Here is a 13,224-nt window from a genome sequence, read left to right as displayed (position 1 = left end):
AAAGGAATATTAAATGAGTCTATTCATATAAAATTCCAGAAAAAGCAAACTAATCTATAATGACATAAATCAGAACAGTGGTTCTGATTTGAGCATGCAATGTGGATTGGGCAGAGACCGTCAAGAGGACAGGATTTTTAGAAGTATGAACGAACATTTGTGGATGACGAATATATTCATTATCTTGATTGTGTTGAGGTTTCATCACTATATACAAATGTGAAAATATACCAAACTGTCCACTTCAAACATGTGTATATTGTTTTCTGTTTATTATATCTCAATAAAACTGTTTTTAAAACTGCTTATTATATCTCATTAAAACTTTTTAAAAATTAAAAAAAATAAAAGAAAGTTTCTCAATGTTATTTACTTTTATCAACTATTCACACTCACATGAAACAATTATCTTTTTCTATAAGATGTCTTATATATCTAATAGTGTGACCTGCAGCATCTTGAAGGGATATACTTCACAGCATTCAGAAACTTCCAGATTGTCCATGTTGTCACACACATGGACACACATGTAGTGTACATAAAGGTTACTATTGTTACTATTGTAACTAAAGTTACTATAGTAACTAAAGTTACTAATTGTTACTATTGTTTTCTTTTTTCCTCTAATATGTGTCCAGCATGATCCAGATTTAAATACAAGGACATTTCCAAAGTTCCAAAGAACACAAAAAAATCATTGATTTATGGTATACAAGTTTAAATATTAATACTTTCAGTTAATCCTTATCAAATCTGACACAGGAACATTAAACTCGGGGGACACAAGTCTTTTCTTTTTATTTTCTTTTATGTTTACTTTCAGAGAATTCACAATCCCTGTAGTAGATATTAATATTTCTCTCATTTATATTAAAGTTTTCTAAAATGATGTCAAATGAAGCATTAGACTGAATCTAGTTTTGCAACACCAAACAGAATATGTTAAATTAGATATATAATCTACCATTTTTCAAAGTAGATTTCACAGAATTTAATAAAAAACAACAAAAAAAATGAAACCAAGACAATTATGTGGTCAAAGAATACTGCTAAGAGGTTGGCTAATGGAATTTTTGCACTAATTTTCAGATATGTGAAAATGCGGCAGTATATTTTGACTCAGTTTTACAGAATCTCCTTGTAAGAACAGACTCATAATGTACATGGAATATTAAGAATAATTTTCTAAATTTAGTAGATTGGAACCCCTTTCCTTTGTTTCCTTGAATATCTACCAATACTTGGCTTAGTGGCCTCTAATCCTGTGGATTCTCAAAAAATAATGAGCTAAGGATCACCAGAGGTACTTAATAAACAGGATTTCTAGGCCTAACACCCAGGAATTCTAATTTTAAAAGTCTGCATTGAGACCAGAAATAGGATTTTTTTTTTTTAACTAGCACTTCAGGTGATTTAAATCTAGGCTATCTAAAGCCTACTTTTTAAGAAACACAGCTTTCAGAAATTCACTCTCATGCTTCCACATGCTGAAAATTATTTACTAACTGGTCTTAGAGTAAAATTACACTACATTTAGCCTACTTTAAAATGAACTGTTGCATTATTTTTGATTGACGTTATATTGTGTGTCAAAAACCCTATTCACCCAGGGAAACACAGCTCAAGTCAACTTAAGCCTGATGGTCAAACATCTGAAACACACAATGTATAATAAGTAAATAACACTGGTAGAATACAGGCAATACTATTAGGTACCGACAAGCTTCAATGACTCACCACAAAGTCAGGCTTTGCTGGATATGCACGTCCTTCATAGCATAATTCCAAGGGTAGGGAGCAAGTACTGCACACATGAAAAGCTATGACTATTTTAAAAGGCTGAAACTAAAAATGTACCTCACTGTGAAATGATAAACCTTTGTATGACTAAAATCCCTTTCCTAGACGTTAAGTCACCTAACTCCAAAAGCTTAATAAGCTTAACTTTTAAATTCTATATAATTACTTCAACTTCAATATTTTAATAAATACTGAATAAACTTCATTATATATTTCTGAACTGATTTTTCCTAATGCCTCTCTTATTTCCATATGTTCATTACTTGAGTCATTCAGACACTGAAGATATTTATATTGTCTTTGACCTTTGTTTTTATTTCATCTCTCAGAGTCATTCACCAAGTGCATCTGAAGTTTGTCTTCTCTTTCAAAGCTATCCTTTTTAAAAAAAATTTCATTCTATTCCAACTAAAAATTCCCTTTTATCCATTAGGTCAGTGTCTTACTGGCTCATGCCTGAAACATCCCTTAAATCCTCTTCCAACCTTCCACTGTCTCCCCAAACTCAAGTGTTAGATCTTAGAGTACTCAAGTTCAGTCATTGCCAGATGTATGACCATGAGAAACTACTCCGCTTTCTAGATCTCAGTTTTCTGTTATTGCTACAAAACAAATTATCATAAGCTTAATGGCTTAAGTCAACACACATCTATTATGCCACAATTTCTATGGATTAGGAGTCCAGAAAAGGCTTAGCCTGGTTCTCAAGTCAGTATCACCAGGATGAATTCAAGGTGTTGGCTGGAGCTATGATTCCCATCTGAGTCTAAGGGTCTTCTTCAAGCTCACTGGTTGTTGGTAAACTTATTTCCCTGAGGCTGTATGTCTGAGATCCCCATTTGTTTGCTAGCTGTCACTTAGGAACTGCTTTCAGCAACCAGAGTTCACCCACAGTTCTTAGCCCCAAGACCCTTAAAGACAGGGCACCAGCTTGCGGTTTACTTTCTTCCAGGCCGGGAGCAGAACGTCTCTCTGACGCTTCATTCCTTTACAAAGATCTCCCCTCATTATATCAGGTTTGCCCTTGACAATCTCCCTTTGATGAACTCAAAAGGGACACATAATTATACCTGCAAAGTCCTTTTTGTTATATAAGGCAACATGACCAAGGAAGTGATATCCCATACACTATACTCACAAGTCCTTCCTACACTCAAGGGGAAGAGATTATACAAGGATGTGGGTCATTGAGGGTGGTCACGGAATTCTGCCTAATACCTCAGTGTAAAAGCTAGTCAGCTGGAAAAGAAATCTTAAGATTTTATGATAGTAACTGCTCAAACTACAAATAAATAACCTTATACCTGAAGTGGCAAATTAATAAAGTTTATAAAAGTTTATAAAGTTTATTAAGTTCACAGGGAGCTGGTAAATTTAAAAAGGCAATGTTCATCTTTTTCTCCACACTAAATGGCAAATATTCAGACATCCTTGCTACACAGAAGATTAAAAGCTGCAGTGAAACCACCTATGGTTTTGAATACAGAGCTCTCCAGAGGCACCAAAGGGATTTCTGAGTTAGACTCATGGCAGTGGGATGAGGAGGGGAAGGATAGATGAAAATTATGTTTTATTCTACTCTCGAAAGCTTATAGGAAAAAAAAAAAAAGAAGTCTCAACCATTGCCTACAGAATAAACTAAAACCCCATTAATATGGAATAAAAGATCTTCCAAGATTTAATTGGCCCTGGTCTTCTTGTTTACCTCTCACATCTATATTACACAGAAAGTTCCATGGTTACTTCAAATATGCTTTTATTCTGCATGAATACATAGTTTCTTTCCTTAGAATGCTCTACTACCTACTTGTATCCACAAGCCATAGAATGAATTTCATTCATTGTTTAAGGTCCACTAATTTATTTAACTGCTATTTACTGAGTTCCTATATTGCTTAATGAACTGTTATACCTCTCTCACAAAGTAAGGCCATTCTCTGCTTCATTTTTGTTTGTTTGTTTGTTTGTTTGTTTTTGTACAAAATCTATAGCCAGATCATGTATCTATTATGATACTTGTAAATATTTTTTAAAAATATTTTATTTATTTATTTGACAGAGAGATCACAAGTAGACAGAGAGGCAGGCAGAGAGAGAGGAGGAAGCAGGCTCCCCACCCAGCAGAGAGCCCGATGTGGGGCTTGATCCCAGGACCTCAAAATCATGAGCTGAGCCAAAGGCAGAGGCTTAACCCACTGAACCACCCAGGTGCCCCAGTACTTGCTAAATCTTATGTGTCCAGCCCTGGAATGTGAATTCTTGGAAGGATTGATTTTGTTTTATTTGTTTCTATTTCTAGGACTAATTCAGGGATTGTTACAACTCATTAATTATGGTATGCTAAAGATAGTAATGATGATAATAATAGTAGTATTAATCATAATAATATGTAAAATGGTTTTAGTGATTCCTCATTCTGTGAAAACACTTTGTATATATTGGCTCAAACTATATCCTTGCAATAGCATTTTGAGATGAGGATTGTAAAGCTCAGAGACAGAGGCAAGACTTCTATACAAGTTACTGTTGCTTCTCAACTTTTTTTCTCTATACCAGTGTGGTCCCCAAACAGGAGCATGTGACACAGTGTTGACAATGTATGTTCTGGGACTCCAACTGAGATCTACTCCATCAGAAAATCTGGGGTCAGGGCCCTATAGTCTGAGATTCAACAGGCACTATAGGTGATGATGTCTGCTTAAATTTGAGAAGCAGTGCTTCAGAATCTAATATGGAAATGTCCTAGCCAAGAAAACGTGATCTCTAGGACTTGCAAACAACTTTTACACAGAAACTTGAAAATTAAATCCGTATGTTAGGTAGTGATAGAGGAAAAGGAAAACAAACAGAGAAATGACTCTTCCTGAAGTCAGAAGTCACATTGATGTTCCATACACCCACTATACAGAGTCTAAAACTTAACACAGTGTCAGTGTGCTGAACTGGGCAATGCTTAGTTAAAGCATAAGCAAAGTAATCTTCTCCCTTGACTGTAATAACTGGGATTTACATCAGTTGCACATTCCTCTTTAGAGGAAAATGTCCTCCATAACTTGTTTATCACCCCAAAGACATCTCCAGGTCAAGGTTCTTGTTTTCTTCATTTGGATCTTCACTCATGCATGATAGAACTCTATGTAATTGGGAAGCATTTTTAACCATTTTGTATTCAATTTAATTTGATTTGATTTGATTAGGTTATCTTTTCCCATTGCTTTACACTAGGGTATATCTTTTTAATAAGTGTCAAGTGATATTGTAGAAAAAATTGTTGAATGGTAGTAGGAAGTCAAATTTTGATCTTTGGAAAGACAGGAGTGCAAGATAAGGATGGGAGAGTTCCTTTCAAGGAGGAGTGTTTGCTGAGGGATTTTAGAGTGAACTTTCACTTAATATTTCTGCAGGACAGCAAGAGTAATGACTGTGCATTTGGTTCAGAGTACCTCACACATCATATTTGCATATACACCTATAAAAATAGTTTAATGCACTCAGGAAGTTCACCATATAATTGTGAAGACAAACTATATCACCATGCAAAAGAAGAGTTATTAAAAGAATATGTAGATGAATGCAAGTTTAGGGATAATGAGTGCTCTCTCAATGGCCACACATAAGAGAATGCAGAAATAAAGGAGGCCTCACTACTTCTGAGAGGCGTACAGAACCTTAGGCTGATTATGTATATGGTTTTTGTCTTGATTTTTTTTCTAGTCTTGACTCAGATGGTTTTCAAGTATGGGTTTTATAGGATCAAACTTTTTATGTCTTTACATATAAACAAAAGTCTCCTGCTTACCTAGGATAGAACTGAATCTGGAATTTAGAGCAGAAGCCAAATTTGTCAAAAAAATAAGGTATATTCTCAAATATGAGTACATTATAGATGTCTCATCAGGCTACAGTGTTAAAAACAATCAATCAATATTAATGAAGTACCTACTACATTAGTCTCTGACTTCCCTGGGAATATGAGACAAACCCTTGAAACACAAATAAAATGCTAATAGGGAGCAACAAACTATGTCAGAACTAGGATTACAAAACAACTAAAGGAGAGTACTTAAAAACATTCTAGCATAAATCATGCCTTTCACACAGAAAGACATATGTGATGTGTAAGAATTCACTGACGGGAGCTTTCTCACAGGCCAAGGAAGTTGGATTTAAAATTTATTCTACAGGTTAGGACTTTTGATCAGAAGTATGTAAACAGAAAAAGTGGCTGGATCAGAGCCTTATCATAGTGTGGTAAACTCTGGATGCAGTGTAGAGGGTCCATTTAGCAAAGATCTAACCAAGTCCAGACATGTCCAAACAAAATCCTAAAGGCAGAATTAGAATGGGTATAACTAAGCTCTAGCAGTATATATGATCTGGTTAAATACTAACCTGAAAGTTTAACTTAGCATAGGAACATGTCTAACTTGTATCCTGGGGCTTGTATTTCTTCAAATTTTGTTTAATAAAATGTATTTAATAGAAGATCTGTAATGAAAGTCATGATTAGGGATAAATTATAGATAAGCCCTTGTTTGGGGAAAAATATACAGAAAGAATAATTAAAGTAGAAAAGAGAATAACTGAGTGGATTTTAAACCTATAATTTCTTTTTTTTTTAAACCTATAATTTCTTATAATAGAGGTAATCCTATATTATATTATTTTTATCATATGATCCTATACTGTATTATCATCTCTGTTTTTAATGGCCTGTAGGCCCATTAGTAAGAATTATTATTAATCTAACATGAGATATTTGAATTACAAGTTAAGATAATTAGAATGGTTTACATAAATCTATCCCTTAGCCGGTAACGTTGAGAATAATATGTCACTTCTATGTACATAGTACATCATGATCATCATGATTGTTTAACAATCATCGTAAACAATTGTATTTTAATGTGCATCTGACATCAGGTCCAAGATATCCATATGTGGAGTTGAAAAAATAGAAACAAAACAAAACAAATAAACAGAAATTACTACTAACCTCACTAGATATCTCCCCTATAAACTTATTCCCCAGCTAAAGAATGTGTGTATGTATTTAGGTGTTTAAGTACATGAAGTAAGAGCAGATCCGTACTTAATATTTAAACTACTGTGCATTTTTACTGAGATGAATATATTTTTTTGTACTCTGTGAGAACTACTAAGAATCAGATTTATTGATGTGTAGCCAGTTTTGCTCTTAGGACTTTATTTTCAGAAACCAAGAAATTGCAGACATAATTCATGGAATTTCCCTGTCTGTAATCTAAATACTATACAGGAGTTTGGAAATAATAATATCTAACCTGTACTTAGTGCTCACTCTTGCCAAGCATGAATCTAGGTGTTTTTAATACATTACCTCATTTATTTCTTTAAATTTGAGATACATATTATTTTTAGATTTGTTAGAAGAGGAAAATGAGGCATACAGAGATTATGTTAATATACCTTGTAGAATTACTAAATTTAAGAAATGGGAAAATCTGGTTTAAATTACACTTAATCAGAAAGTGACTATAATTTAAAAAAGAAAATGTAAAATGTCCTGTATCAAAGACTTCATTCTAGCTTCAGTACATCAGTTTTGACTTGGGACCTTTTCCCATTCTTTACCTTTGATCTCTTTGTCATTTTTGAACCATCTTATATCAGCTGCAGGTTTACTACCAGAGGTTTTACAAGTCAGCTGCATCAGGTCTCCCTCCATGACTGGTGATGAAAATCCGCTAATTTGAGGCTTCTCAGGAACACCTGAAATTTAAGCAAATGGTATGATGATCAATCTCCAGGGCTGATTCATTCTTAGGACTATTACATTCATAAAGCTAAAATGGTTTTTTTTTGTTTGTTTGTTTTTTTAAAGATTTTATTTATTTGACAGACAGAGATCACAAGTAGGCAGAGAGGCAGGCAGAGAGAGAAGAGGAAGCAGGCTCCCTACCGAGCAGAGAGCCCGATGTGGGGCTCGATCCCAGGACCCTGGGATCATGACCTGATCTGAAGGCAGAGGCTTTAATCCACTGAGCCACCCAGGCACCCCTAAAATGGGTTGTTAAGTGACAATATCTTCAATCAAAAATAGTAAAGTGTTACATAATAAAATAAACCATTTAAAATATCTATATAATGTATATAGATATAAAAACCATGTGTATATGTAATATATACAAACAAAGATATATACATATGTATATTGAGTAGTTTTCTCTCTTTATCTGTGGGAGATACAGTGCAAGGCTATGCCTGAAATTGTGAACAGTACAGAACCTATACATACTATATTTTACTCCTATACATACATACCTAAAATAAGTTTAATTTATAAATTAGGCATGGTAAAAGATTAACTGACAGCTAATAATAAAATGGAACAATTGTAACAATATGCCATAATTAAAGTTATGTGAATGCAGTCCCTCAAAATACTGTACCATACTCACCCCTCTTCTTATGAGGATGTGAGAAGATAAAATGCCTGTGTGGTAAGAGGAAGCGTGGCAAATGACGTAAGCATTGGGATGTAACATTAGGCTACTATTGGTCTGACAATAAGTCAGAAGGAGGATCATCTGCTTCTAGACCACAGTTGATCATGGGTAACAACTGTGAAAGGTGAAATTGTAGATGGGGGGTGGGTTGGGGAACTACTTCATATGTGTGTGTGTGTGTGTGTGTGCGTGTGTATTATCCAGAGGCATTTAAAATGCATTTAGTTCAAAGTAGCTTTTAAAGCTTTACCTACAAAAATACTCTGTAAATCTTAGAAACAGCCATTCAATATATATCTTAGGATTTATCAATATAAGGATTCAAGAAGGTAGATTGTAATGGGGAAAAAAATCTAGAAAGCTCATTTCTTTATTCTTTAGCAAAATTTAATTTAACTAAAATAGCATTTTGCATTCCTGATTTTGTAATTCTTAAGGCTTAAAAGATATTATTATCCTCTATGTACTATGTTCAAGAAATGTATTTTAGAATAAGATTCACCAATAATGGCAACCATACTCACTGCTCAGATTCTTCTAAAGAATATCTTGATGTCATTTGTATTAGAAATGCAATAGTAGTTTTGGGAAGCATGATGCATATTATGTTTAATATTTAATGCTAACCACTAGTAATTACCTTTTCTAGTCCAAATGATCTAATAAATAATCAGATAAATAATATGCAGAGATATTACATGGATGATTTAAATAACAGAACATTACACATTTCTTGGGCAATAATATTCTCTTGTCACAGTAGAAGCTTATTAAAATTTCTTATAAAATTATTCAATAATAAAGGCAGGCTGAAGAGTATTGTAGTACTTAATTTAATTTGAAAATTAAAAAAGCGTAAGAATGTTGGAAAGCACCAATAAGAGAAATACAAAAACAACAACAACCATGATAAATGATGGGTCAACATGCTCTGATTAGTTGAATATTTTTTTCCCTTTCACATTCATATTGTGTCTGTGTGTGTGTGTGCATTTAATCTATGTCACACTACCATTTAATAAACTGAAATCATCCAGTTGTCTGTTCTTAGGGTCTCTAGGTGGCTCTCTACAGAACAATACATTAACCTTAGGCAGTTGTTATCTTGCAATACTCCATTTTAGTGGATATATTTTGTCTGTAGTGGCAAACTTGTGAAGATTTTTATAAAATAGTCCCAGTGGGACTTGCAAAGAAACATATTTCATATCGTATGTACAAAACCAATTCACTAGCTGGATTAACTTTAATATTCCTGCTGAACAGAACAGCATGCATTAGTTCTTTTATAGGCAATGTTATGCCTTTATCTATCAAAAAAGGAAGGCAAGCGAGGGGCAAAAAAAAAAAAAAGAATCAATCTTTTAAATTCCTCTAACTTGTTCAGTACGCAGGTGTGTTTCAATGAACTGCAGCAATTTCAGCTGATTGGGCCACTGACGTCTGCAGAATCACAGAGAGCTCTGAGCTGCAACTTGATTTCCTTGGAATCTCTAAGAATGTAATGGTTCTTTGTATCACTTTAACCTTTGGGGAAAAGACCCAGTATTTAGAAAATAAAACCACAACAAAGCTACAAGCTACATGGAGAGTGACATTATGTACTTCATTTAAGGATCTAGAAAACCTACACAATTAAAGGAAGACATAGAAATGTCAGGGTCATTTAAATGCACTAATATACAAAAAGAAGTATATTTGAAAGCTGTATGACATTAGAGAAGGCCTCCATCAGATGACTTAAATAATAAAATGGAGGACCACCCCATAGACACATTGAATTCACTCTGGCCATTATTCTATGACTTTATGAAAGGATCAGCATGTATAAAATAGATAGATGATTTGAAACAAAGGAATTTCATTGAAAATCAAGAAACCTGGTGTCTATGGCTGGCTGAGAAACAAATGGTAACATGCCCTGGAGAAGTTATACAAATCCTTACACTCCCTGGTCTATTTCAAAAATGGGGAAAGTGATTAAGTGGTTTTTAAATGCCTTTTGCTATAATGTAGCCGAGCAGGGATTAAACTCCATGAATGTGATCCTCAAAACATATATTTGTTATGGAATCACAATGCCTTGGCTTTTGATCTCATATTGTTAGTCCCTTGCACTTACCCAGAACAGTGAGATAGGCCTTGGAAGTTTTGACAGGCATTGTAAATAAGGAACAGGTGTACTGCCCTTCATCGGAGAGAGACACATCACTGACGCTGATACTCAATTCATGCCAGGAAGCTCGAACCAGCTCAATCCTGTTGTCCCTTAAAGCTGGAAAGAGAAAATATTGAAAATGCAAATTACAACATTAGAAAAAGTCCAGTTAAATATTTTTAGCACAACACAAGAAACATGGTCTTTGGCCATATATCTATATCTTATTTCCTGGAACAGTTTAAATATATGGAAATATTTTATCAGTTTTTTTTAAATCAAAGCAGAATTAGGTGTTCCTTAATGTTCTCAGAAACAGCTTTTTAATTAAATGATTGCATCTAGTACAATACCTCAGATGAGGTAGATGTTGGTGGTGATAAAAATGACTTTCCTCCACAGGCTTTCATGGAATGTTAGTACCAAAAACACAATAAACAGAAGGTTTCACTTTTATGTACAGATAAATTTGGGAAAACTATGATTGCTGTATTCCTTCCAAGAGACCAACAATGAACATTAGCATATTAAAAGCATATTCTCTGCAGTAGAGAAACCTGTTGAACATCCTATAAACCAGAGCTTTCAGCTGAAGAATACCTATAAGGTACTGAATTTTTAAATTTGCTCTCATTGATTGTAACCTCTAGTGTACCATCTGTTACTTTTAATATATTCTTTGGTTCATACCACCTTTTCTATTACAGAGCTTTTTGTTTTGTTTTATTTTCCACAGAAGATCTCTTACTATGCTCCTCTTGATTCATTTTTGGAAAAATATTAAAAAGTTTAAATATCATTATATTTCCTACTAAGTACAGTTATAAAGCTCAGAGTTAAGAAAAAAGCAAAGAAAGAAGTATTCTGAAAGAGGAAAGAGGACTAATTTAGGGACACTGAGACCTGAGGAACAACACAGAGGTTCCCCAGCCAATAATAAAAGGCAGTTGAGGACTGACCTTTCCCAATCACAACCTAGCAACAGCAGGTGGCCTATGCAGACTCATTTTTTTTATCACATAACAAATGGGAGTCCTGCCAGTATCTCTGGGAGAGACTGGGCCACCTCCAAGGGGAAGCAAGTGGGAGCATCACTGCCTACATGTGGCCATGGAAAGTCATCTCTTTCTCCATTGGACTGGAGACTCTCCTTCAATGCCTACGGACAGTGATCAATTGGGCAGCAGGGGCTGAGGGGTGAGCCTTCTTGGACAAATACCCAGCCCTTAAAGTGATCTCCCATGAACTAGAGAACAACTTACCCCTGCTAGGGTCATCAGGCAACCTCACCTTGGGGAGCTCCTCTGCCTCCTTAAGTGGCATCAGTGGAGACCAGTTCAACCCCCAATAGAACTAGACACCTCAAGCTGACTAAATAGCACCGTTTGGCTTTGAAAAGCAAATTGTTGGTTGAACCATGACCTGAAAATGTCACCTAGGACTTCATGCTGAACCTAAACAGGATGACTGCTTCCTAGAATAGAAAAACTAAAGTATAATCCAGAGTCTCCTCACATAATGCTAAAATGTCCAGGATATGATATCACACCAAATGCCAGGAAAATCATAATCTGAATGAGAAAAAATAATCAACAGACACCAACACTGAGTTGAAACAAATGTAATTACCTGACAAATAATTTAAAGAAGCTACCATAAAAATACTTCTGCAATCAATTACTAATTATCTTGAAACAAAAAATATATAAAATCTTGGTAAAGAAGTTATAAAAAAAAAAGGAATCAAATGAAAATTATAGAAGCCAAAAGTACAATAACCAAAGTAAAAACTCACTAGAGTGACTTGATAATTCAGTAGAGAGGAAACAGAGGATGGAATCAATAAAGATAAAGCAATATAATTCACTCAATCTGAATAAGAAAAAGAGAAGAAGTTGGGGGGAAAAAAAAAGAGAGAGAGAGAGACGTGGACATGTGGGACAATAACCAAATATATCCAATATTTGTAACACACAAGTCCCAAGTAAGTGAAAGAGACTGGGACTGAAAAAGTATTTGAAGAAATACTGTTCCAAAACTTCAAATTTGCCTAAAGAAATAAATATACTGAATCAATAACACGAACTAATCTCAACTGTGATAAACCCAAGAAAGTCTGTATCAAATGCATCCACATTAAACTAGAAGGCAAAGAAAAAAATCTTGAAAGCAGCCATAACCTTTAAGAGAATACCAATTTAAATGACAACAGAGTCCTCATTTGAAATTATGGAGACCAGAGGGAGTGGTACAGGAATCTTGGAGCATCAGGAAAGAAAAAAAGATCAACTGGAAGAACAAAAACCGGGGTAAATCCAATACAGAGTATCCTTCTTTGGTTGTCTTCGTTATATGATGGTTGAAACAAAAATTACAACATCAGCTGATACAATGCTGAACAAATATAGAAAGAAACCTCAAGACAAGTACAAACTGGGCAGGGCAAAGGGATTGAAAATAAGTAAGATTTCCACACTTTACTCGAAGTAGTCAACCATTGCTCCTAGTAGACTGTGGTAAGTCACATACATATATTTCAATACCTAGGGCAATTACTAAGAAAATATACAAAGTTGGGGCACCTGGGTGGTTCAGTGGATTAAGCCCCTGCCTTCAGCTCAGGTCATGATCTCAGGGTTGTGGGATCAAGCCCTGCATCTGGCTCTCTGCTCAGCAGGGAACCTGCTTCCCCCTCTCTCTCGGCCTGCCTCTCTGCCTACTTGTGATCTCTGTCTGTCAAATAAATAAATAAAATCTTAAAAAAAAAAACTTATAAAA

General features: G+C 34.7%; 1 protein-coding gene across 3 annotated transcripts in view; it reads right to left on the bottom strand.

Annotated features, from left to right (window-relative positions):
• The window catches only part of CADM2 (cell adhesion molecule 2), a 1,078,599-nt gene that overhangs the window by 170,922 nt on the left and 894,453 nt on the right, over positions 1–13,224 (bottom strand). For all 3 annotated transcript variants that reach the window (XM_044251154.1, XM_044251156.1, XM_044251155.1), the window contains 2 exons: positions 10,411–10,563; positions 7,414–7,551 (listed from right to left, as the gene is read on the bottom strand). In XM_044251154.1, the coding sequence (XP_044107089.1) occupies positions 7,414–7,551; positions 10,411–10,563 (291 nt within the window). The remainder of the gene's footprint in view (positions 1–7,413; positions 7,552–10,410; positions 10,564–13,224) is intronic.

This window comes from Neovison vison, chromosome 6 (assembly GCF_020171115.1).
Source record: "Neovison vison isolate M4711 chromosome 6, ASM_NN_V1, whole genome shotgun sequence".
Taxonomy (NCBI): domain Eukaryota; kingdom Metazoa; phylum Chordata; class Mammalia; order Carnivora; family Mustelidae; genus Neogale; species Neogale vison.
The sequence above is the reverse complement of the archived record's forward strand: the minus strand, read 5'-3'. Positions and strand labels throughout refer to the sequence as shown.